This window comes from Oncorhynchus clarkii, chromosome 16, assembly GCF_045791955.1.
Source record: "Oncorhynchus clarkii lewisi isolate Uvic-CL-2024 chromosome 16, UVic_Ocla_1.0, whole genome shotgun sequence".
Lineage (NCBI taxonomy): Eukaryota > Metazoa > Chordata > Actinopteri > Salmoniformes > Salmonidae > Oncorhynchus > Oncorhynchus clarkii.
The window spans coordinates 50,106,730-50,131,730 of NC_092162.1; the positions used below are offsets into that span (position 1 = coordinate 50,106,730).

Below are 25,001 nucleotides of genomic sequence, written 5' to 3' on the forward strand. Positions count from 1 at the left end.
GGCTCAACTTCTCTGCTGTTTTGGTACTCTGGCTACCATGCTGTGAACAGTGTGAAGCAAACCCATGCACATGTGTAGATACTCGCTCATCTCAATATCTCGCTGCTCGTTGCAAAGTCAATTAGCTGAGTCTACCTTTAAAGGGTACAGTAGCAAATGGAATAAATATTGTTCAATATTATCACCTGTATTTATAACTAATGGATCTGCTGATTTACAGAAAAAGTGCAATGTTTAATGACTCAGAAGCTTTTCTTCTGGATGTCTCTGTCACTCACCCACCGATCTACTGTAGTGTAGCTGTCCCACTCTCCTGAGGGAAGATGAGGGGAGAAGAGGGAGAGGGAGAGAATACCAGATAGAGGATATGGACAGTCTAACACACTAGCTACTGTACCTTTCCTCTGATGAAAGCAAATTCATATTGCATCATATGGGCTTGAAAAAAGGGAAATGGGGAGAAGAACCCACACACACATCTCACGGTATATCTTCCGCCCCTCTCTGGTGTCCATGGAAACACTACTAACACACATGTTTAGCAGCTGGCTGTTCAGTGGCTTGACGGTTCAAACAAGAGAAGACAGTAGCTAGCCTGCAAGTTACACATTTAGCGACTTCGAAGTTGCAGAAAGATCTCCAGGTAACACAGTCAATCAAGATAAGATAACATTTTAAAGTAGCCACATGCACACTACTTGTTCAACTCAGGTTAGCTCGCTAGCAAGTAAGTTTGTACAATGCTAGCTAGCCGGGTTGGCTGTTGCATGTTTCATAGGTCTGTGAGCTCTTTGTCATTTCAAGTTATTTCTGTTGACCAATGTTGTTCAATTTAGGTCTTATGGACGTACCTGCCAGGGATAGTCCTTCAGAGGAAGTCTCCATCTCATCTTTTCATTCTGAATATCCTCCAGTCGACACTTGGAAAGATGAGGAAACAGGAGGTAGCTAACTCTAGGTCTAACATTTGTTTTGGAGGCGAAAGAAACGCACACCTGTTAGGCGAGGTGCTGGCTAGCGGAGTAGAACACTTACATTTAAGGAGAGCCGCACACTCTAGGAGCTCAGAATAATTGAATAACCCAATATCCAACGTTTCGACAGACAAGCTGTCTTCATCAGGGTCTAACATTTGTTGTTCTGTATGTGTCTTATAGGGCCTTAATCACAAATGCATGCAAATGCAAACATACGGTAGCCTAGCTAGTTAGCCATTATAAAGTTGTATTCCCACAAATTCAGATGAAGGCACAAGAGCGGAGACCTTCAGAGAGGACCCAGCACAACCAACGGATGCAGCAGAGTTGTCTTTAGAGTTAGATGCTACTAACTGGTGGGTGTCTCTGCTGCTTTGAGGACAGATGATTTGATCATTGAAAAATCTGTTTTAATTCGGCTTTAAATATTCCACTTTATTACACAACATACCAATTTTGTCTTTTGGCCTATAATTAACTTGTTACTTATAATAATATTTTGTCTAGGATTATCTAACCTCATTCCAAGACTATTGCGCAAGTGTCTGGGAATGAGATGAAGGATTATCAAGAAATTATTTTACATTAATAGTGGTGTGCTTTATATTGTTAGATTACTCCATGTTATTAATAATGATCCATTCTTGACCATTCACCAAACCTTAGCCAATGTCTCTTTAATCTGCAAAGTGCGGATAATGATGACGACCTTGGGGAGGATGGCGGACGTAGTGGAAAGAAGAGTTATGCTGAGACAGCACGGATGTTCAAGCTGAGAAGAAACCTGGACCAGCTGGACTGCTTCCACCGACAGAAGGAGCACAACGTGCTGAAAGCCAGGTCTGTGTTTGCATCCAAAATACTTTTGTAGTGCACTATAAAGGAAATAGAGTTTAATTTAGGACATGGCCTGTGTTTGGCAAGGATCAGACCTTTGTATGCCACCTTAACACAAATCAAAGATTTGTTCTGCCCAAAGACATTCCAATGCCCCCTTTTTAGTCCTGCCCTAAACCAAGGGACCGTCTCTGTAATTCATTGATTTGACTATTAAAATAAAAATAATTTCAGCCAAAGAGGAAGCATTTCCGATCATGTGTCTACATTTGTTGTTGTTTTGTGTAACAGAAAGCCATTAAGCACCCAATGAGCTTGCTAACAGTCTCTGAATGTTCTTGTGACTGTCATAATGAGAGCTTTTCACATTGTAGTTTGTTGTAGATTTAGTGCAGTGTTTTGCCTTTACTTCTTGGTTTCCAGAGAGGAGCTCAAAGTTTGCCGTCTGCATATTTCTGAGCTGGAGAGGCAGAGAGCTCGAGTGGAAGAGGAGATAGAGCAACAGAAAGAGGACGACAACAGGTAGGCACAAACAAAGCAAACCCAGATATAGCCAGGTCAGAGGGCGTATGTACTGTATCAAGTGACTAAGAGTAGGAGTGATGATCTAGGATCAGATCCCCTCCCCCTGTCCATGTTATCTTATTAATTGTGATCTAAAATGCAAAACTGGTCCTAAGTCAGCACTTCTACTCTGAGACGCTTGATATTTATGGCCCCAGCTGATGACCTCTTTATCCCCATGTTAATGGGATTGTTTTTGACTTGATCCTAATAAAACAATTAGATGATAATGATCTTCTTTTATACAACACTTAGGTAACAAATACAATGTCTCTTAGCACCCATTTGTTTTCATGCAGTGCGGCCGTGTTTCGCCTCCGAGCCCAGCACAAGCGCCTGTGTCAGGAGTTACAGCAAGAGGAGGAGCTGGAGTCACATGTGGCCACCACTCTGAGGGATCATGAGTGAGTCTGCACTACTGCAGCAGCATGATTTAGGCCCCATTACAAGGCTTCAAAGTGACTGCCAAGTTTATCTATCCTAAAGAGATATTCACCCTTTGAGTGCTATTCCAGCTGGGCAAATAGCTACAATACTTCTGCTACTTGCAATTATAATTCTTTCTTCAAACAGATGTTTATTGTTGCATCCAAGATGCTTTTTCAAGAGCAATTTGATTCAAATGCCACAAGCTCCCATTAGAACAAACCATTTTCCTTGCAGACTTGAGTTCTTCAGTTCCCAGCTGGAATTTCATAGTGCTGCACATTGACTACTAGCTTTAGCACCACTCTCATCCTTGACCTTCCCTGCCCCCCCCCCCCCCCCCTTTCTCGCTCTCTGCTCTGCTCTCCTCCCTCCCCATTCACCCTTTCTCTCTCATTTCTCCCCTCCTCTCCATCCCCACTCCCCCCCCCCCCCCCCCCTCTCTCTCTCCATCCAACCGCTCCCCCTTTCTCTGCAGACTGGAAATGTGTCAGGTGGAGGTGGAAATGGGTCGTTTCTCCCTCCTCCGTGTGGAGGTGCAGGAGGAGGAGCAGGCCTACCAGGCGCTGCAGGCCCAGAGAGGGGAGGCCAGGCTGCAGAAGGAGTACACCTCCACCCAGAGCCTGCAGCTCCGGACACAGTGCCTCAAAGCGTAAAGCAGCTCACTCCTTTTGATTTGTTCGTTTTTTTGTGAGCAACATAACTTTATTGCATACAAACTAGACAATACTAATGTCACATACAAAGTCATCTCGACACCCAGAAACTTTGTACACACAGGTACAAACACACACATACAAACATACATAACATACACACCATAACGTACACCTGGATTGTGTGTTGTACTAGAGTAGTGGCCAGAGGGCACACAGTTAATGTATTGTGAAAATGTTGTAAAATGTATTTTAATGCATACATTTTCTTTATTATAATGTATATTACTGCCTTAATTTTTGCTGGACACCAGTAAGAGTAGCTGCTGATGGGGATCCATAATAAATACCAATACAAGATATCACGTTTACATTTTAATCATTATGTCTCTCACGAAAGACTACATACAGAGTGCCATGCATGGTAGTTATGATAAAATGTTCCATAATATTGTCATGACCCAGGTTAATCTAACTGTATAGACATACAAAAAAATGCTACACAGTTGCCTAGTCTAATGTTACTGAGATAATTTGTTTGTCATTCGTAAAGATTCCTTCCGTTTGAACGTGATGTTGTCTGTCTGTTAACAGGAGGCAGGCGGCCACACAGAAGGAAGAGGAGACTGACTATCAGAGGACCACAGAGCTGGCGCAGGCTAGCCGCCAGAAAGCAGCGCTGTATCTAAAAGAGACTATCAACAGGTAACAACTGTGTTCAACCTATCAACAGGTAACAACTGTGTTCAACCTATCAACAGGTAACACCTGTAAAATGAGCATATAGAATGTATTGAACTTAGCTATGAACTCGTAAGAGAGTTGATAACCAGATATCCCGTAGAAGTTTAGAATTAACATCAAATGAATGTATGCACCCTCCTTCGCTCTTGAGTGATCGCTATGTCCCTTTTGTGTCTAGGATGCATCGGGAAGAGGCAGAGAACGAGCAGCAGAGTCGAGGGCTGAGGCAGAAAAGAATGCAGGCAGTCCTGTCATTGAAGGCCAACATTGCATGCACCCAAGTAAGCAGTGGACACTTTTTTCAGGGTGAACATGAAACGGCCCAAGGCTATTGTTTAAGCATTGAGTAGAGTTAAGATAAGAGCGCTGGTCCTCAGCTCCTAGCTCGTGTTTCTGAGGGTCCAGCATAATGGAAAATAGCAATGGGCATCGTCACATTGTCATGAACACAAGGTGACATAATTACTTCTGCCTTCCAATGGACGGACATTTGTTCTGATTTACTGTATTAAGCTGGGAATACATTTTGAACCTCTTTGTACGATTTAGTAGTTTAATAATCTTGACCAATTGCTACTGTATTAGTGGAGTGAACACAGTGTGATGAAGCCCTCACTGCAGAATTTAATTTCTAATTGATTACTACAATCATTGCATCATTGTTCTCAAATCACACATTATATTCCCTGCTTAAAGAAGCGTCAGTATTATTCTTACTGAAAGCCTAGTTTGTGTTTTGTCCTCAGGAACGAAGGGAAAGTGTCATCCCTCCTTGACCTTGTTCACTCTACATTTGTGTTGTTTCCAGGAGAGCCTGCGAGCCCAACAGACGAAGGCCAGAGCCCAGGCTTGGAGACAAGAGGAGGAGGAGAGACAGCTGAGAGAGTCCCTACAGACACAGAGTATCAACAGCACCAAGTACATGTACCAACAGAAAAAGCTCCAGGAATTCCACCGAAAGAAAGAGTGTGTTCTTCTGATCAATCTACTTCTTTCCCCCACTCAACGAGTGGGTGTTTTCTTCTCACAATAACGTGCCAAGGAGAAATATGATCCTATTTTGCTCACAATGGCTTGTTGTTGTGGTCATTTTTCAGAGAATTTCAGGAGAAGCAGAAATCCAAACGGGTGGAAATTGTCTCCAAGTTACTGCTGGAAGAGGAGTTGTTAGAGAGACGTAAGAGGCACCATGCTCTGCTGATCCCTCCCACCCAAGTCAGCCGTGTGGAGAGGTTGGCAGGGCACGAGAGATCTCCAGAGAAGCTCCTTCAGAGCCTTGATCAACAGCCGGCAGAAACAAAGGAAGAGGAAAGAAAACGAGTGAGTGGAAATATCACAGTTGAAGATGAAGAATTCAGACTGCTGAAACAAGAGTCTAATAAAACAAATTGGTACACATGACATGAAAACTCCATAAATAGTTGCCTATTTTTCACAGCAGTAGTAGGGTACCTAATACCCTCTCGTCGTGTGTGTATGCGTGTGCATGTGTGTATGTATGTATGTATGTATGTATGTGGGCAGAGAGTTTTGCACATCTCACTCTAAAGGCACGTTGTGACAGCTTGATGTGTCTGTTTTTGACCATGAGCATCCACACATCCCCTCATGTCCTTCCCAGCAGGACACAGTGTTTAGTGACAGCAGCTCTTCATCAGAGCTGTCTGACCAGGAGGAGAGCAGGGACCTGGAGGAGGAGCAGGGCCTCACTGACAGCCTGGCGCAGCCTGAGTTCACTGGCCTCTGGGACCAGATACGTCAAGTTCACCAGGTACCATTTTAATGACACACATCATCATCAACTCACAAATACAATCATATTGAGATTAGACATGATGCTAAACTCTATTTCCTTTTTGTGTTCCATCTCAAAATAAATGTATATCCATAAGTATAGTATCCATAAGTAATTTGTTCTATAGTGTAGTCAATCAAGCCTTATAGGCTTGTGGTAAATCTGGAAACACAATTGACCATTGAGAACTATGAAATAGTAAGTGAGAAATAAATGTTAAACTGGGACTGGTACCTCTCGGTCACATTCTATAGAACAGGAGAACGGACGGCTTTAGAACTGCTCTAATACTCCCCAGCCAGCAGCAGTGGGTTGCCTCTACTGCCTCTCTCCCACTCTTGAGATCCATGGCGACAGACATCACTTCTCATTTGCTGGTGCCTTGGAAGCCTCCAACGGAACATGACAGTCATTCAGGCCAGATAGTCCTGTGTGTGAGAAGTCATGCGGAAAGGTTTTTACTTTTCACATGCACTTCTGCAAATGATGTCCTCATAACATCACGACACATTGGGTTGGGTTTGGATTGGGAGCTGAGTTGTAATGAGAAAAGGACCATAGGCCAAAATTACTCAGCTCCTTAACTCTTGAGGGTGAGACTGAAATCACTGCAATTTTCCTAAATGCACATCACATTTGCGCTTTCCCTCAAAGGCTGATGTCTTGTCTTGTTTGTGTCTGGATGCTGCCTTGCCTGCCTTGATTAACTGAGCAGGACATTAATGGCCTGTCTATGAGAATTCAGAATGGTCTCCACTGGTAGACAATAACTACAGGCCAGTCTCTACAGTACACTACATATTATGCAACTACTAAATACAATCATACACTATTAATGTTTTGTTTGTAGAGTTTATCTACTGTCTTGTACTTGTGAATTTAGAGCTGCTGCCTCTAAATAATTGTTAACATATTGTTTATTTCATTTGTTCCATGGCATGGTGTTGGTTGCATTGGCCATGCCCTCCTGTGCCAATATGGCTTTGAAAGAAAAATATGCCTAAATGTTATATCTGTTTGTTTAAAATTCAAGCTGTAGTATATCAATATATAGATATTTTTCAACTTTGAAATATGACCTGAATTGGTGTTCATTTCCCCCCTGATTGTCCAGAGCACTCCAAATGAAGATGCTAAATCATTACAGTCGCGAGCAGAGAGACGAGATATGTCTTTGCTGCCGGTGGGGAAACCTCCAGTGGCTGGTAAAAGAGTTATACAGGGGAAGGAATTTAAAGGCTCACCTTTCATCAGCAAGCCAGAAATCATCCTCTTCAAGGTACATTGTTCTGCATTGTGTAACTATTTATTGTATTGCAGAACATGCAGTTATTTCATACTGTGCAGTCATTTCAGACAAAATGACATGCAGGTATTTCACAAATCCAAATACTGTTGCAGGATTTTGATGTGGGACAGGTGTACAAGAAGAAGGTCACCTTGACTAATGTCAGCTACACAACCAATTATTGCAAGTTACTTGGTGTCACCATGGATCTGATGGATTTCATTTCTATAAGGTGAGCGTTATAGCCTCAGTTCCATCGTAGGTTGAATTGGAACCGATTCAAAACCTGTTACTCATTTCTCGTACGCTCAGAAAAACAGGGAACAGTTAATGTATGGGTCTAGGGTCAAATTGTTTTACAATCCTTCAAATGAACAATTTAAGGTTGGGTAATTTGATCCTAGATGTTTGGTTGGGTCTGCACAACTTCTCCTCGAGCATCCACCCCCTCGCAAAGCCTACACACTAGCTCAGTTTTGGTAATGCGTTTCTTTGTCCTGAGCCTCCATCCCTCCCACCCACAAAACAAAGGAGGGATGAGTGTTACACGTGGGTCCCACACCACTCACTATCCCTTTCCAGAGAGATGGTGAGATAACTCTGACTTTATGCAGTTACGTGGGCCTCTGCTCTTTCTGCCTCGGTGAGTGAACTAAGACCTCGTCCTCCCAGGCTGCTGCTTGCTCAGAGCCCAGTCAGTGTCTCGTGGTTGGGTTGGTTGGAGCCTTGGCAGGACCTGTCTGCACACATCGACTCCACACACACACACACTCTACTTCTCAGTGAGCCATTCAGCTCAGCTCACCCATTACTCTGAGGTGCCAGTGCCACAGCCTATCATCCACCAGTACTGTGACCCAGAGGAGGAGGATCCTTCATTGGGTATATAGTACGCTGTAGTATCACTTTTGAAAAGGTAGATTTGAATGCCTTAATGGAATGTTGTTTTAAGTACCCGAAAGATCTGTACCCAATAGATTTTCTGGTGAAAATGGGGATGAATTGCTATAATGTACTATAATGCAAGCAATATGGTTGTTGTGATTGATAAAAATAAATTGGGGACTGTTATGTAATCTGTAATGTGAAATTTAGTATTTTGTTTTGGAGGACTATTCTTTTAAAATGTTATTTAAAAGGCCTTAAATGACCATTATGTTCAGGGCTTAATTATCTGAAATCAACATTTGCTCAGCGGTAGACAAACGTTAACCAAGAACATGCTCTGATTTTTACACGCCCGTCCATCGTTCTTTCGACGCCCCCTGAAATTCTAAAAATGCCTCCCCAACTCTCTTCCCCCACCAGCATAGCTGTGTGTGTGCCAGGGCTGATTCTCTCTGCCATGTCTTAGCCTTACTGCTGGGACTCTGCTAGGTGGACTGCCCAGGCTCTGCCAAACGTTACTAAGGCGTTATACACATTAAAATGCAGCACTTTTACAGCTTAAACATTTTTTTAAATAAACAATTTGGCTTACTTACATCCTTCAGTGCTTTTAATGCCTAAGACTAAGCCAGAGAGTGTTCCAAAATGGACACCTGACTCAGAATCTGTCATATGGCTCCTCTCCTCTGGTTAATGTAACAGGACTCATGTTTTGGCACAGCACCATATGTAGCCATCAGGCATGTTTTGGTGTTAACAATGTTGATGAACTACCTAGTGCTAATTGATTTGTTATAGGATCGGTGTCACCCAGGAGGGTTTGATAATGTATATGCCAGGCAGTCATACTGCACCTATGGGCTCCTGCCATATATTTTTTGTCTAACTGTAAATATTTGTCTGATTTGCTGTACTGTTCACCACACGTCTTCAACATGGTCTCACTCAACACTCAATCCCTAGTGAACTGTTCTCTTTTTTTCTTTGAAAACATTTATTTTGAACCTAGAAAGACTGCCTCCCTCCATGCCTTCATATGGCATTTAGAAAGCAGACTGTCAGATATTGTAGGTCAGGGGTCCCCAATTACATTCAGCCGTGGGATCGAATTTTCCTTGAGTGAATGGTCGGTCGGGGGCAGAACATAGTTATAAATAATTTGCACACTGCAATAATCCCAAACAGATATAGTATTTGACAAACCTTGATTACATTGGGATACGATCACATATGCCTCTCTATTTACACGTGGGAATACTTGGGAACAGATTTCCTAAATTATCACTTTGAGCTGATTTCCTAGTGATTTTACAGTATTTTATGTCCAACATCAAAAAAATAAATGTATATCCCCAAAAATAAAATCACTCCCGGCCGAATTTGGCCCGCGGGCCTCCTATTGGGGAACCTTGGTATAGGTAGATACAGTAGATAGTACATACTTTGTTAAAGTGTGACTCCTCTTATTGAGACAACAGATGTTGTTTGTGTTCTGTGATCCTGCCTGTGAGCGTGCCCATTTTGGCCTCTTTCATTAATTTCCAGGGCACAGCAGGCTACTGTCGACTGTCTTTGGAACTACTGAAAGTCAATCTGATTTCTATCTATTTGAAATAGCATGATATGACATGTGATTTCTCTCACTAGTATTTTAATAGATTTTGATGTAAGTATGTAAATTAAGACATAATATAGGGTATGTATAGGTGTGATTGACAGGCCCAAAATCAGAACAAATTTCAAAAATTAATATAATTTTGAGTTGATTTCCTGGTGATGTTAGTCTTTTATGTCCAACAACAACATAAATAATAATAATACAAATATATTTCTTAGAAAACCAAATAAAATCCCCAGAGGACCACGTATTGGGGAACCTTGATCTACAGTATGTCCTATTTGGAGAGGGGTGAGGAATGGGATCCAGGGAGCATTTCAGCCCACCTCTCCTAGGCTCTCTGCCAGAGGACTGTCCAGATCAAAAACACTCCCTTGTCATTGGAAAAAGAGGTCACTCCAAAACTAGTCTAGTCAAATTGGTTGAGCCTGGTTGTGTCAGACTCAAAATGGGTTTCAGCTCAAGTCTATGTGACATGAGAGCAATATACTGTATAATAATTGGAATCATTAAGCCATAATCACACAATAGTTTGATACTGATTCCCAGCTTGTGCTCTACAGTCTTCTTTACTGTTGTGCTTATGGTTGTTTTTTCCAACTCATTGTTTATCTATTGAATTTTGAGAAATTCTCCTGCGGCCTTTTCGCTCCACCGTATCGATTGGGTAGCCTTTTATATCTTTTGGAGGCTGGAACATTTGGAGTGCTCCAGGGCAATCTCTTGGCTCTGTCTGGCATGTGTCAACAGATACCCATGTTGCAATTGAATATTTGGGATACTGGCTTTTGCCGCGATAATTTTTTAAAACGTGGTCGTCAGTATGCGCTAGTAGGCTATACAATATCAGACATATGTTTCCTAATTGATTAGGAATTTTGGAATACTGTTTCTTACATCAGTAGCTTTAAGAATTGAATTCTAACCTTTGCTCCTGTTATGTTGTGCTGATCATATATCTGAATAACAGCTTAATGTCAACTTTTGACCCCCCTGTTTTCAATTATATTCCTTTTCTTTTCCCGGCAGACACAACATCCTTTAGTATTGAAATAGTTCTGGATGCTTTTTTTGTAGAATGTCGCTGTTATTAATTTTGAACTTGTCTTACTTGTTTGCTTTTTACACAGAACTTAGCACGTGGAACTTAGCACGTGGAACTTAGCAATTAGCGCACGCACGCGCACACACACACACACACACACACACACACACACACACACACACACACACACACTATGTTGCCATTTCAATCTGCCTCAAATGCATCCATAATGTTTAATATGATCTGGCCAAATTTTCACAACCGTTGTGTAAATGGATCTGCAATATAATTCCACTGAGTATGGAGAATATCATGCTGTGTTGTCTCAAAGGCTTTGAAATGTCTGTCTGCAGTATGAATGGCTGGTGCAGATCATAAAATGTTTTCATGTAAACTGTTCTGTTACAGTGCATTCGGAAAGTATTCAGACCCCTTGACTTTTTCCACATTTTGTTACATTACAGCCTTATTCTAAATTCATTTAAATATTTTTTTTCCTCATCAATTTTCACACAATGCCCCATAAAGATAAAGTGAAAACAGGTTTTAAAAATGTTAGCAAATATATTACAAATAAAAAACTGAAGTATTGAGACCCTTTGCTATGAGACTCGAAATTGAGATCAGGTGCATCCTGTTTCCATTGATCATCCTTAAGGTGTTTCTACAACTTGATTGGTAAATTAAATTGATTGGACATGATTTGGAAAGGCACACAACTGTCTATATAAGGTCCCACTGTTGACAGTGCACATCAGGGCAAAAACCAAGTCATGAGGTCGAAGGAATTGTCCGTAGAGCTCCGAGACAGGATTGTGTTGAGACACAGATTTTTATTTAACTAGGCAAGTCAGTTAAGAACAAATTCTTATTTACAATGACGGCCTTGTTCAGGGGCTGAACGACAGATTTTTACCTTGTCAGCTCGGGAATTCGATCTTAGCAACCTTTCGGTTACGGGCCCAACACTCTAAACACTAGGCTACCTGCCACCCTTCTGGGGAAGGGTACCAAAAAATGTCTGCAGCATTGAAGGTCCCCATGAACACCGTGGCCTCCATCATTCTTAAATGGAAGAAGTTTGGAACCACCAAGACTCTTCCTAGAGCTGGCCTTCCAGAAGGACTACCATCTCGCAACACTCCACCAAACAGGCCTTTATGGTAGAGTGGTCAGATGGAAGCCATTTACTCAGTAAAAGGCACATGGCAGCCCGCTTGGAGTTTACAAAGGCACCTAAAGGACTCCCAAACCATGAGAAACAAGATTCTCTGGTCTGATGAAACCAAGATTGAACTATTTGGCCAGAATGCCAAGCGTCACATCTGGAGGAAACATGGCACCATCCCTACGGTGAAGCATGGTGGTGGCAGCATCATGCTGTGGGGATGTTTTTCAGCGCCAGGGACTGGGAGACTAGTCAGGACCGAGGGAAAGATGAACAGAGCAAAGTACAGAGAGATCCTTGATGGAAACCTGCTTCAGAGTTCTAAGGACCTCAGACTGGGGTGAAGGTTCACCTTCCAACAGGACAACGACCCTAAGCACACAGCAAAGACAACACAGGAGTGGCTTCGGGACAAGTCTCTGAATGTCCTTGAGTGGCCCAGCCAGAGCCCGGACCTGAACCTGATCAAACATATCTGGAGAGACCTGAAAATAGCTGTGCAGCGACATTCCCCATCCAACCTGACAGAGTTAGAGAGTATCTGAGGAGAAGAATGGGAGAAACTCTCCCAAATACAGGTGTGCCAAGCTTGTAGCAGCATACCCAAGAAAACTTGAGGCTGTAATCACTGCCAAAGGTGCTTCAACAAAGTACTTAGTAAAGGGTCTGAATACTTATGTAAATGTGATGTTTCACTGTCTAAAAACCTGTTTTTGATTTGTCATTATGGGGTATTATGTGTAGATTGATGAGGGGAAAAAAACAATATAATCATTTTAGAATAAGTCTGTAACGAAACAAAATGTGGAAAAAGCCAAGGAGTCTGAATACTTTCCGAATGCACTGTATATCCCACTGTGTGTGAGATGCATTCGTTTGAATTAGGTTGAATCTTCCGTTTCAGCTTTGAGCCTCCTGGTCCAATATCAGCTGGGATGGCCTGTGACATGCAGGTCATTTTTCAACCAATGGTGAGTCAGTCAGACAAACAGACAGACAAGCATACCCATCTGTCTCCAAGAGTTATTTACCTTCCTATCAAATGATCACCATTGATGTCCTTCTAGATGAATAAGGATTTGAAGGGAGAGGTCCAGTTTGTGTCAGCAGCTGGCCCCTTCTCTGTGCCCATTAGATGTACCATTAAGAAATGTGATGTAAGTACTAAGAACGACCTCGTCTGAGGAGTGCCCATTTATCTTAGTATCCTACTACCTGCTGTCATCTGCATATTTCCTAAAATGGCTGCACACGGCCCTCAATTCTTCTATTCCTTATGTATAGTATTGCATTTACAATCTTGGGATATTCATCTCAACAAATGTACCCTCTCAAATACTGTGTACCTCATCCATGTGCTTTCTTAGTACTTATGCACCTTTTCATTGTGTCTCATGACTCCTAGCTGTCTGTGGACATCGACCTCATTGTCTTTGGTACCCACGTGGTGGGCCAGACCATTTCCCGGGCTATCACCCTGACCAACAGGGGGGCCCTGGGGACATGCTTCACCCTGGTCTCCTCCCCCTGCCCTAGCCTAGCGCAGTCCCAGCTCCAAGCCCAGGCCTTGTCTGAGGCCTCCTCCGCCAGCACCGAGGTGAGACCCTGACCCATGATCCCAGTCACATGCATGTCCCTGTGCCATATCAGGTTTATAGAAACATTACAGTAATATAAACTTTTTTACCATGAGCAATTGATTCCTGTGTCCGGCTTTCTTGTTAGCGGCGTGCACTGTAATTTGAATATATCCAATAGACACTGCTCTGACCAGTGCTGGACAGTGGTATAGGGGTTTTGTAAGTGCTTGTGTGTGTAGCTTTCACAGGAAAGGAGCACTTCAATAGCAGCAGCCTCTGACAGCCAGGAGAGCCCTGCATCACGGGACTCAGGAGAACTCAAATCAGAGAGGAAGAGTCAGGAACCCTTGCTAGTCTCAGACTCCAAACAGTCAGGTAATTGATGCACACATGCGTCTTTGATGTGTAAAAAATGAAACAGTTAAACTCTCTACTCAGCATGTTTTTTAAAATCTGATTAATAGATGCTTTGATAATTATATCAAAGCTCATGTTATCAGTCGTCAGTAAAGTTTGTCAGATCAGTGATCACCTCTGGGAAAGGAGGAAGGAAGGTTTCAATGGTAAATATTGGAGAGTGGGTGTGTGTGGATGCATGCTTGTATGTACGTGTCTCTGTGTGTGTGTGTGTGGTATTAGGGGCCCAGACACCTGCTGTGTCAGAGACCCTGGGGGGTGTGGAGGCTGCCTCAGGAAGACGCAGCCTGGCCTCAGAGCAGCAGGAGGGAGGCCCGGCCCTCAAGGCCAGCACGGAAGAGCCCTCAGACAGCAGCAGTGACATCACCATCGGAGAGGTACAGCACCTTTGAGTAACTGCTATAGTGTTGCTATATCAACACTGGAAAATAATTACTACGGTACAACACCAGTTCTTTGTAGAAGAGACTGGAATGTTGAATGAAGAACAAAAGTTTAGTCCAATTTTTAGTCCATACAGTTGAAGTTGGAAGTTTACATACACTTAGGTTGGAGTCATTAAAACTCATTTTTCAACCACTCACAGTTTACATAACTAAGTTGACTGTGCCTTTAAACAGCTTGGAAAATTCCAGAAAATGATGTCATGGCTCTAAAAGCTTCTGATAGGCTAATTTACATAATTTGAGTCAATTGGAGGTGTACCCCTGGATGTATTTCAAGGCCTACCTTCAAACTTAGTGCCTCTTTGCTTGACATCATGGGAAAGTCAAAAGAAATCAGCCAAGACCTCAGAAAAATAATTGTAGACCTCCACAAGTCTGGTTCATTTTTGGGAGCAATTTCCAAATGCCTGAAGGTGCCACGTTCATCTGTACAAACAATAGTACGCAAGTATAAACACCATGGGACCACGCAGCCGTCATACCGCTCAGGAAGGAGACGCGTTCAGGCCTATATCGACATAACCTGAAAGGCCGCTCAGCAAGGAAGAAACCACTGCTCCAAAGCTAGACTACAGTTTGCAACTGCACATGGGGACAAAGATCGTACTTTTTGGAGAAATGTCCTCTGGTCTGATGAAACAAAAACAGAACTGTTTGGCCATAATGACCATCGTTATGTTTGGAGGGAAAAGGGGGAGGCTTGCAAGCTGAAGAACACCATCCCAACCGTGAAGCAATGGGGTGGCAGCATCATGTTGTGGGGGTGCTTTTGCTGCAGGAGGGACTGGTGCACTTCACAAAATAGATGGCTCATGAGAAGGGAAAATTATGTGGATATATTGAAGCAACATCTCAAGACATCAGTCAGGAAGTTAGGTCGCAAATGGGTCTTCCAAAGGGTCTTCCAAATGGGCAATGACCCCAAGCATACTTCCTAAGTGGCAAAATGGCTTAAGGACAACAAAGCCAATGTATTGGAGTGGCCATCACAAAGCCCTGACCTCAATCCCATAGAATATTTGTGGGCAGAACTGAAAAAGCATGTGCGAGCAAAGAGGCCTACAAACGTGACTCAGTTACACCAGCTCTGTCAGGAGGAATGGGCCAAAATTCACCCAACTTATTGTGGGAAGCTTGTGGAAGGCTACCTGAAACACTTGACCCAAGTTAAACAATGTAAAGGCAATGCTACCAAATACTAATTGAGTGTATGTAAACTTCTGACCCACTGGGAATGTGATGAAAGAAATACAAGCTTTCTACTATTATTCTGACATTTAACAATCTTAAAATAAAGTGGTGATCTTAACTGACCTAAGACTGGGAATTTTTACTAGGATTAAATGTCAGGAATTGTGAAAAAGAGTTTAAATGTATTTGGCTAAGGTGTATGTAAACTTCCAACTTCAACTGTATGTTAAGAACGTAAGTAACTGAAAATAAGAGGTGCTATGTAAATCGGACCCTTTGTTGTTATTATGATACAACTTTTCTTCATCCCCACTTCTCTGTATAGTTCTGTATTGATAGAGGTCTGCCTTGGTCTTTGTGTGTGAATCCGTAAAATTGTGAATTATCAGATATGAACAAATGCATAAAAAATTACAGCACACACACATCCACACTAGTTCTGTAGTGATAGTCTGTCATCTCTCTCTGTCTCTCTCCATGGTGGGTTTGTGCACTAATGTCATGTGCCCTGCGGTCTCTACCTGTCTAGTTGTTGGCTCATTCTGGGCTCATTACTCCTGTCTTGGGGGTAATGGTGCATTGGTTCTCCCGCTTCCTTGTGTGTGTGTGTGTGTGTGTGTGTGTGTGTGTGTGTGTGTGTGTGTGTGTGTGTGTGTGTGTTTTTCCACCATTTACACACATTGTGCTCCCAGAGAATTGAAACTTTCCTGGAGTGAGGTGCCACACTAAAGTGTTCTTCTTTCCACAACTTATTATTGAAATCCCTGTGTTATGGTGCAGAGGATGACACCCAACATTGACTGTAGTTAGATTTTAAATGACTTTGAAGTTTCACATCTGTATCACTATCATGAGATGTAGGGTACTATATTAAAACCAGCCCTAAAAAGATTTCACCTGGAGTGTATTCACTAGGAACCAAACAGAAGCAAATGGGCCAAAATGGGGTGGGACCTACCTGAATTTGTCCAATATGAAACTAGTTTTCATTGCAAAATGTTTTCCGTTGCAGAATGTTTTGCTACGCTGTGCACTAATGAATACCGCTGATCCTGCCCTTGATGATGTGACTGTTGTTGTGACATATTCCCTCAAGACTTCCTCCCATGCCTAGGTCAGAGAGGGGGAGGTGGGCCCGTTTGAAAGTGTCAAGTTGGAGATTGTATTCACACCCACCGTACCAGGGGAGGCTAAGTTGGACTTCCACATCAAGTTCTCCGACCCAACCTGTGAACCAGTAAGATTTTACTCATGATGTCATCATCATTACCTGAGTGAACTAAAACTACAGCAAAAGTCTATTCAGCCAAAGCCAATAGCCAGGTGTTAACTTATGTATGACAAAAACAGCTTTCCGCTCATGAGAATGTGTGATAGGAGTGATGTAGTCAATAAAATTATATTTACTCAATATTTACAATATACTATATAATTAAGCAATGAGGCCCGAGAGGGTGTGGTATATGGCCAATATACCACGGCTAAGGGCTGTTATGTGCAACGCGGAGTGCTCAGACACAGCCCTTGCCTTTGTATGTTTGCCATATATCACCCATCCCCGAGGCGCCTTATTTCTATTGTAAACTGGAAGCCAACGTAATTAGAGCTGTAAAAATATACGTTTTGTCATACCCATGGTATACGGTCTGATATATCACGACTTTCAGCCAATCAGGCCCATTCAGGGCTCGAACCACCCAGTTTATAATAATATATAATGTGTGAAGGCTAATGAGATGAATGTCCTTCTGGCATATCCCGGAATCATCCAAGCACTAGTTTTGATTGACAGGGGCCTTGTCTATTCACAGATATCCATTGGGGTCCGAGGGACGGCTGTGTGCGTGCCTGTGTGGGTGGCCCAGCCAAGCATTGTCCTGAAGATCTGCATGTTCGATCGCCTCTATCAAGACAGTATCGTGGTCCAAAGCAGGTGAGTCTGTCAATTGGGTAGAGACGGTCATTAATTTACGTTATGTACAGTAGACCTTGGCAGGAGTCTGATCTAGTGGTAGTGCTGCCAACTGGGTTACAAATCCCACCTCTACCCTTCCTGTCATGCTCTGACCATAGAGAGCCTTTTTTACTCTCTATTTTGGTTTGGTCGGGGTGTTCCTATCTAGGTTGTCTAGTTCTATGTTGGCCTGGTATGGTTCCCAATCAGAGGCAGCTGTTTATTGTTGTTTTATTGTTTCCCCATTGTGCTTTGTGGGATCGTGTCTATGTATAGTTGCCTGCGAGCACTATATTAGCTTCACGTTTCATTTTGCGCTTTATTGTTTTCTGTGTGTTTCACTTTTAATAAAAGATGATGGAACCATACCACGCTGCACTTTGGTCCGACCATCATTACAACAACGTTCGTGACACTTCCTCTCTGTGTCCCTCCATGCCTGTCTCCCTCCATACATACATCCCCCTCTAGAAGACAACAGATTCTTAAAAAACAAATGCAGTGTAATAGCACTTTTCTTGCCGTTTATACTTGACACGTTTATATAACTTGTTTCTAGCTGCTGTTGCATATTCTGAGTGCTAGTCTAACACCGTCCCATTTAGCATGTGCTAAATTCTGTTTTTACAGAAAAACTGCTCAAGAAAATGCCTTGCAATCACATGGACAGCTTACTCAAAGCTTTTCTGAGATATAACTCAGCAAATGGGGACCATTTTGAATATACCGTTCATAATATTTAATAACATGACCAAAAGCAGGGAAATGTATTAGACTTCACTTACACTCACCAAACCCTGGGACTACTGTATCGGATGGGGTCCAAGGACCCCGGATAAGGTGCAATTTAAGATCTCAATCCCCTCTTCTTTAGGTGGGATTGAGCAATAGCAAATCCTTTTTGATTATGAATGTTATACATTATGCCGAGGAGTTAAGAAAGTGCTGCAGGCCATAACGTTTACAGGCATGTCACTCCACATGTACGTCTTTTTGTCATACGTCACAGTGCGAGAAGGGATTTGTGGCAGCTGCCATCTGGAAGCTGGAGCACACAAATGCATGTGACAATGACCGTGACAGTGACGCCGAGAACGGCAGCTTTTTAACCCCCCCCCCCAAAAGTCCCCCAAAATAGACACCAACTAGCATCATACAATATGTTATGTTTGCTCTTTTACCAATGGTATAAAATAATATACTGTGTTGTACATAGAACTGCTTTATAGTTATGGTTGTATAAAGCAGTTGACATATCTGGGGGAAACAGTGGGAGCAACACCAACCAGCATCACACAAAATGTCAACTTGGCTTTTGAGTCAATGATTTATCCACTTTTAGCATATTTCACGTGACGGCAAGTTTCATCGCCTACACCCAGTCAAATCGAAGCCAAACATTTAAAACCATTTCCACTGACACCTGCTGGGGAGTCAAAGAAGATGACAAAGCAGACGACAATCTGCTTTTCCTAAAACCACCTCCTGCCCTCTTTCTTCCCTCACTTATTTATAACAATACCTCCTGTATGCACAACCGTCCTCCTCTCACCCCGAGGAATGAGGCTGAGTTGATGAATGTCTTTTGTTTCTGACGCCGCTCCTCTTCCTACAGAAACAATAGTTGTTCTCTCCGTTGCCTCGCTTTTGAATGGAAGATTCCTAAAAATAGAGCAGAAAGGAACGGGTGCCTAGGCATTTCTCCAGTAGTCTCCTGAGTTGGTTGATTTGGGGTTTATCTTTTGACGTTGCCAGGAGAGGGGAGACATCGCTGTGGTGGTGGTGGGGTAATTACTCAGACTCCCTCTGAGGTGTTGAGTATCCCATCAGGCCTTGGGCCACGTGGGTTTTTACCAAGTGTGCCATCTGGACGTGCAGGGGATGGAAAGTGGCACCGCTACAGTATAGCCATGGGCACCTTGACTAGTGACGTATGTTAGTAGAGGCCTTAGCCTTAACAAGTTATAAATGTTAAGAATTATTATTGTTATGGGCTAGCCTTGTCCCAGGCTATATGTTTGGCATGACAAGGAGTGGCATAATGGCACAACCAGACTGATACCCAGTCTATCCATGAGCAACTCTAGCACTAAACCACAGTTTCTAAACCCAGAGGCGTAACATTGCAAGACTTCCAGGAACACTTGCGAAACAGACCAAGCTGCGGTTTGGGGTTTGAGGAGTCAATGAGAGAAGGGAAAAATTCTTCCTTATTTGTTAATTTTATCAAAATCGAAGTAGTCTTAAGTAGTTGAAAATGCAATTACTCCAACCTCGTGAAAATGACAAACTGAGATGTTGTCATTTTTGTCAAAAACTACTTTATATCAATGGAGTGGTTTAATTTGATGGCCTGCACATGGACAATTTGGCGCGAGATGACATTTAGATCAATAACTTGTTCTGCAAATGTGCTTAGCTAGCCAACGCCTACAGGTGTGATCAGGGATTTCTATTGGAGAAGCAGTTTTATCCCATCTTCTAACTGTACTGTCTTTGACTAAACCTTCCCCCGTCAAGGGCACTAGCATGCAATGGGTGTGAGCGCACTAGTCAGTCAGCTGACTAGTCAGATGACCAGATGACAGTGTAAGGAAGTCTATCGGCTCCACAGCTAGAAGCCTCCTGGATATATGGGGCTTAGGATTTTAACTAGTATAACTGAAAGCATTAAACCTCCACCAGCCATAGGCCTTATCACTAAACCCTATCTGGTCAAGCGTATTAGAATATAATACCCGTGTAATACCCTTTTGATAATCATTAGATCACGCTCTTATCCAGTGATGAACGATGGGTGTCAGTTCAAAACCATAACCGGTGGAAAGCATTGGCACTGCAGGAGAACATGAAGTATGACTCATAGAATGAACGTTAGAGAGCTACAATGTTAGTTCTATGGGGAGTCTTTCGTCATGATTAGAGAACACATGGTAAGTAACCAGTCATATTTTTACCCAGAGTCATAGTACTGAACAAAAATATAAACGCAACATGTAATGTGTTGCTCCCATGTTTCATGAGCTGAAATAAAATATCCCAGAATTCTTCCATACGCACAAAAGCATATTTCTCTCAAATTTTGTGCTCAAATTTGTTTAAATCCCTGTTAGTGAAAATGTTTCCATTTGCCAGGATAATCCATCAACCTGACAGGTGTGGCATATCAAGAAGTTGATTAAACAGCATGATCATTACACAGGTGCACCTTGTGCTAGGGACGATAAAAGGCCACTCTAAAATGTGCAGTTTTGGAACATCTGTGGCATTGTGTGACAAATTTTGAGGGAGCTTGCAATTGGCATACTGACTGCAGGAATGTTGCCAGAGAATTGAATGTTCATTTCTCTAACATAAGCCACCTTCAACATTGTTTTAGATAATTTGGCAGTACGTCCAACCGGCCTCACACGTGTATCCACGCCAGCCCAGGACCTCCACATCTGGCTCCTTAACCTGCAGGATCATCTTTAGACCAGCCACCCGGACAACTGATGAAGTTGAGGAAAATTTCTGTCTGTAATAAAGTCCTTTTGTGGCCTGGCTCCCCAGTGGATGCCCTCCCAGACCCACACATGGCTGCACCCCTGCCCAGTCATGTGAAATACATCATTTAGGCCCTAATCTATGTATTTCAATTGACTGATTTCCTTATACGAACTGTAACGCAGTTAAATCATTGAAGTTGTTGCATGTTGCGTTTTATATTTTTGTTCAGTATACAGTGCATTCGGAAAGTATTCAGACCCCTTCACTTCACATTTTGTTACATTACAGCCTTATTCTAAAATGCATTGTGTTTTTTTCCCCCTCATCAATCTACACATAATGACAAATCAAAACAGGTTTTTAGACAGTGAAAAATCATATTTACATAAGTATTCAGACCCTTTACTCTCTCAGACCCTGTACTTTGTTGAAGCACCTTTGGCAGCGATTACAACCTCGAGTCTTCTTGGATATGAAACTACGAGCTTGGCACACCTGTACCTGCTCTTGCTGGGCACTCAAGGATATTCAAAGACTTGTGCCAAAGCCACTCCTGCAAGGTCCTGAGCGCTCTGGTGCAGGTTTCCATCAAGATCTCTCTGTACTTTGCTCCGTTCATCTTTCCCTCGATCCTGACTAGTCTCCCTGTCCCTGTCGCTGAAAAACATCCCTGCAGCATGATGCTGCCACTACCATGCTTCACCGTAGGGATGGTATTGGCCAGGTGATGAGCAGTGCCTGGTTAGTTCCAGATGTGACGTTTGGCTTCCAGAGAATCTTGTTTCTCATGGTCTGAGAGTCCTTTAGGTGCCTTTTGGAAAACTCCAAGTGGGCTGTCATGTGCCTTTTTACTGAGGAGTGGCTTTCATCTGGCCATTCCACCATAAAGGCCTGATTGGTGGAGTGCTGCAGAGATGGTTGTCCTTCTGGAAGGTTCTCCCATCTCCACAGAGGAACTCTAGAGCTCTGTCAGAGTGACCATTGGGTTCTTGGGTCACCTCCCTGACCAAGGCCCTTCTCCCTCGATTGCTTAGTTTGTCTGGGCGGCCAGCTCTAGTCAGTGTCTTGGTGGTTCCAAACTTCTTCCATTTAAGAATGATGGAGGCCACTGTGTTCTTGGGGACCTTTAATACTGCAGAAATTCTTTGGTACCTTTCCCCAGATCTGTGCCTCGACACAATCCTGTCTCGGAGCTCTACGGACAATTACTTCGACCTCATGGCTTGGTTTTTGCTGTGACTGTCAACTGTGGGATCTTATATAGACAGATGTGTGCCTTTCCAAATCATGTCCAATCAATTGAATATATCACAGGTGGACTCCAATCAAGTTGTAGAAACATCTCAAGGATGGTCAATGGAAACAGGATTCACCAGCGCTCAATTTTGAGTCTCTTAGCAAAGGGTCTGAATACTTAATAGTTTTTTTTGCCAAATTTGCCAAAAAATCTAAAAACCTGTTTTCGCTTTGTCATTACGGGGTATTGTGTGTCGATTGATGAGGAAAACAATGAATTTAATAAATAATAATAAGCAAAATGTGGAAAAAGTGAAGGGGTCTGAACACTTTCCGGATGCACTGTACATGCAGTGCCTTCAGAAAGTATTAATTACACATTTTGTTGTGTTTGAGCCTGAATTCAATATTTTTTTTCTCTCATCCATCTACACACAATACCACATAATAATAATCTACACACAATATCCCATAAAGTGATTTTAGAAATTGTTGCAAATGTATTGCAACAATTTCAGAAATATCTAATTTACATAAGTACTCACACCCCTGAGTCAATACTTTGTAGAAGCACCTTTGGCAGTGATTACAGCTGTGATTCTTTCTGGGTCTCTAAGAGCTTTGCATACCTGGATTGTACAATATTTGTACATTATTCTTTTTTAATTCCTCAAGCTCTGTCAAGTCGGTTGTTGATCATTGCTAGACAGCCATTTTCAAGTCTTGCCATAGATTTTCAAGCCGATTTCAGTCAAAACTGTAACTAGGCCACTCAGGAACATTCAGTGTCCTGTTGTTAAGCAACTCCAGTGTATATTTGGCCTTGTGTTGTAGGTTGTTGTCCTGCTGTAAAGTTAATTTGTCTCCCAGTGTCTGTTTGAAAGCAGACTGAACCAGGTTTTCCTTTAGGATTTTTCCTCTGCTTAGCTCTATTCTGTTTATTTTTATCCTAAAAAAAAACTCCTTAGTCCATCCCGATGTCAAGCATACCAATAACATGATGCAGCCACCACCATGCTTCAAATATTAGAGTGGTACTCAGTTATGTGTTGTTTTGGATTTAACCCAAACATAACACTTTGTATTCAGGACATCTTTGCCACATTTTCTTGCAGTTCTACTTTAATGCCTTTTTGCAAACAGGATGCATGTTTTGGAATATTTTTATTCTGTACAGGCTTCCTTCTTTTCACTCTGTCATTTAGGTTAGTATTGTAGAGTAACTACAATGTTGTTGATCCATCCTCAGTTTTCTCCTATCACAGCCATTAAACTCTGTAACTGTTTTAAAGTCACCTTTGGCCTCGTGGTGAAATCCATGAGCGGTTTCCTTCCTCTCCGGCAACTGAGTTAGAAATGACACCTGTATCTTTGTAGTGACTGGATGTATTAATACACCACCTAAAGTGTAATTAATAACTTAACCATGCACAAGGGCATATTCAATGTCTGCTTTTTTTGTTCCACCAATAGGTGCCCTTCTTTGCAAGGCATTGGAAAACCTCCCTGGTCTTTGTGGTTAAATCTGTGTTTGAAATTCACTGCTCGACTGAGGGAGCTTACAGATTGATAATTGTATGTGTGGGGTACAGAGATGAGGTAGTCATACAAATCATGTTAAACACTATTATTGCACACAGAGTGAGTCCATGAAACATATTATGTGACTTGTTAAGCACATGTATACTCCTGAACTTATTTAGGCATGCCATAACAAAGGGGTTGAATACTTATTGACTCAAGACATTTTAGCTTTTGATTTTTAATTAATTTGTAAAACTATTCAAAAAACATAATTCCACTTTAACATTATGGGGTATTTTATTCTAGGCCACTGAACAAAACATCTAAATATAATACATTTTAAATTCAGGCTGTAACACAACAAAATGAGGAAAAGGTCAAGGGGTGTGAATACATTCTGTAGGATAATTTTATTGTCCCTAAACAAAATCAATAGGGGAGCTTTTTGAGCTGCGTGTCTTCAGTGTTCTTTCATGCACAATGACACACCTGGCTTCTCTGCAGCCTATCAGCTAATCCTCTATCTTGTGGATTTATATTGATCATTTGTGTAGATTTGAAAGATTTGTGTTGGTATGAAAATTAATTCAGGCTCTAACACAACGTGGAAAAAGTCAAGGGGTGTGAATACTTTCTGAAGGCACTGTAGAGATCTCTTCATATGTCTCTGCTTTTACCCGCAAATGATGAGTTCACTAGACTGCCCTATCCAATTAATATCCAACAAATGGCCTTAATTGATTATATGTCTCTGAATTCCTGGGACAGCAGTTTAAAGGTTGTCGTTTTGCTCAGGTAAAGACGGCCACTCCGACACCCCTGAGTGTCCTTGCCTCCGGGAGAAGAGCCATCTGTTTGACCCCCTATTCAAAGTGGATCACTTCATTTAGGCGTCGGAAAAAGGAATGAGCGCACCCATTCGGCACCTCTATTGAATCAATTTCTTTGGGGGTTCAACACTTCCACCATTCAGTGGTCTCACTTCTGTATACTGGATGTGATGGAAAAAACTGACTGCACAGCTCTTCCAACGAGCGTGAGTCATTAAGTGTAGCTGTTGAGATGGGAGCTCGTGTGTGTGTGTGTGTGTGTGTGTGTGTGTCGTTGGCCGTGCGTGGAGAATTCCCTGGGTAGTGATCCATTTATATCACCACAGCT

General features: G+C 42.4%; 1 protein-coding gene across 1 annotated transcript in view; it reads left to right on the forward strand.

Annotated features, from left to right (window-relative positions):
* The first annotated feature begins 580 nt into the window (after positions 1-580).
* LOC139367677 (cilia and flagella associated protein 74) overlaps positions 581-25,001 on the forward strand; it is a 45,871-nt gene continuing 21,450 nt past the window's right edge. The window contains exons 1-21 of the mRNA XM_071105961.1: positions 581-643; positions 837-944; positions 1,243-1,333; positions 1,668-1,817; positions 2,238-2,336; positions 2,657-2,782; positions 3,283-3,456; positions 4,055-4,165; positions 4,383-4,485; positions 5,013-5,170; positions 5,302-5,524; positions 5,826-5,975; positions 7,114-7,278; positions 7,401-7,519; positions 12,911-12,977; positions 13,074-13,163; positions 13,412-13,603; positions 13,826-13,961; positions 14,226-14,380; positions 16,755-16,877; positions 17,452-17,573. Coding sequence (XP_070962062.1) covers positions 842-944; positions 1,243-1,333; positions 1,668-1,817; positions 2,238-2,336; positions 2,657-2,782; positions 3,283-3,456; positions 4,055-4,165; positions 4,383-4,485; positions 5,013-5,170; positions 5,302-5,524; positions 5,826-5,975; positions 7,114-7,278; positions 7,401-7,519; positions 12,911-12,977; positions 13,074-13,163; positions 13,412-13,603; positions 13,826-13,961; positions 14,226-14,380; positions 16,755-16,877; positions 17,452-17,573 — 2,657 coding nt within the window. The 5' untranslated portion in view covers positions 581-643; positions 837-841. The remainder of the gene's footprint in view (positions 644-836; positions 945-1,242; positions 1,334-1,667; positions 1,818-2,237; positions 2,337-2,656; positions 2,783-3,282; positions 3,457-4,054; positions 4,166-4,382; positions 4,486-5,012; positions 5,171-5,301; positions 5,525-5,825; positions 5,976-7,113; positions 7,279-7,400; positions 7,520-12,910; positions 12,978-13,073; positions 13,164-13,411; positions 13,604-13,825; positions 13,962-14,225; positions 14,381-16,754; positions 16,878-17,451; positions 17,574-25,001) is intronic.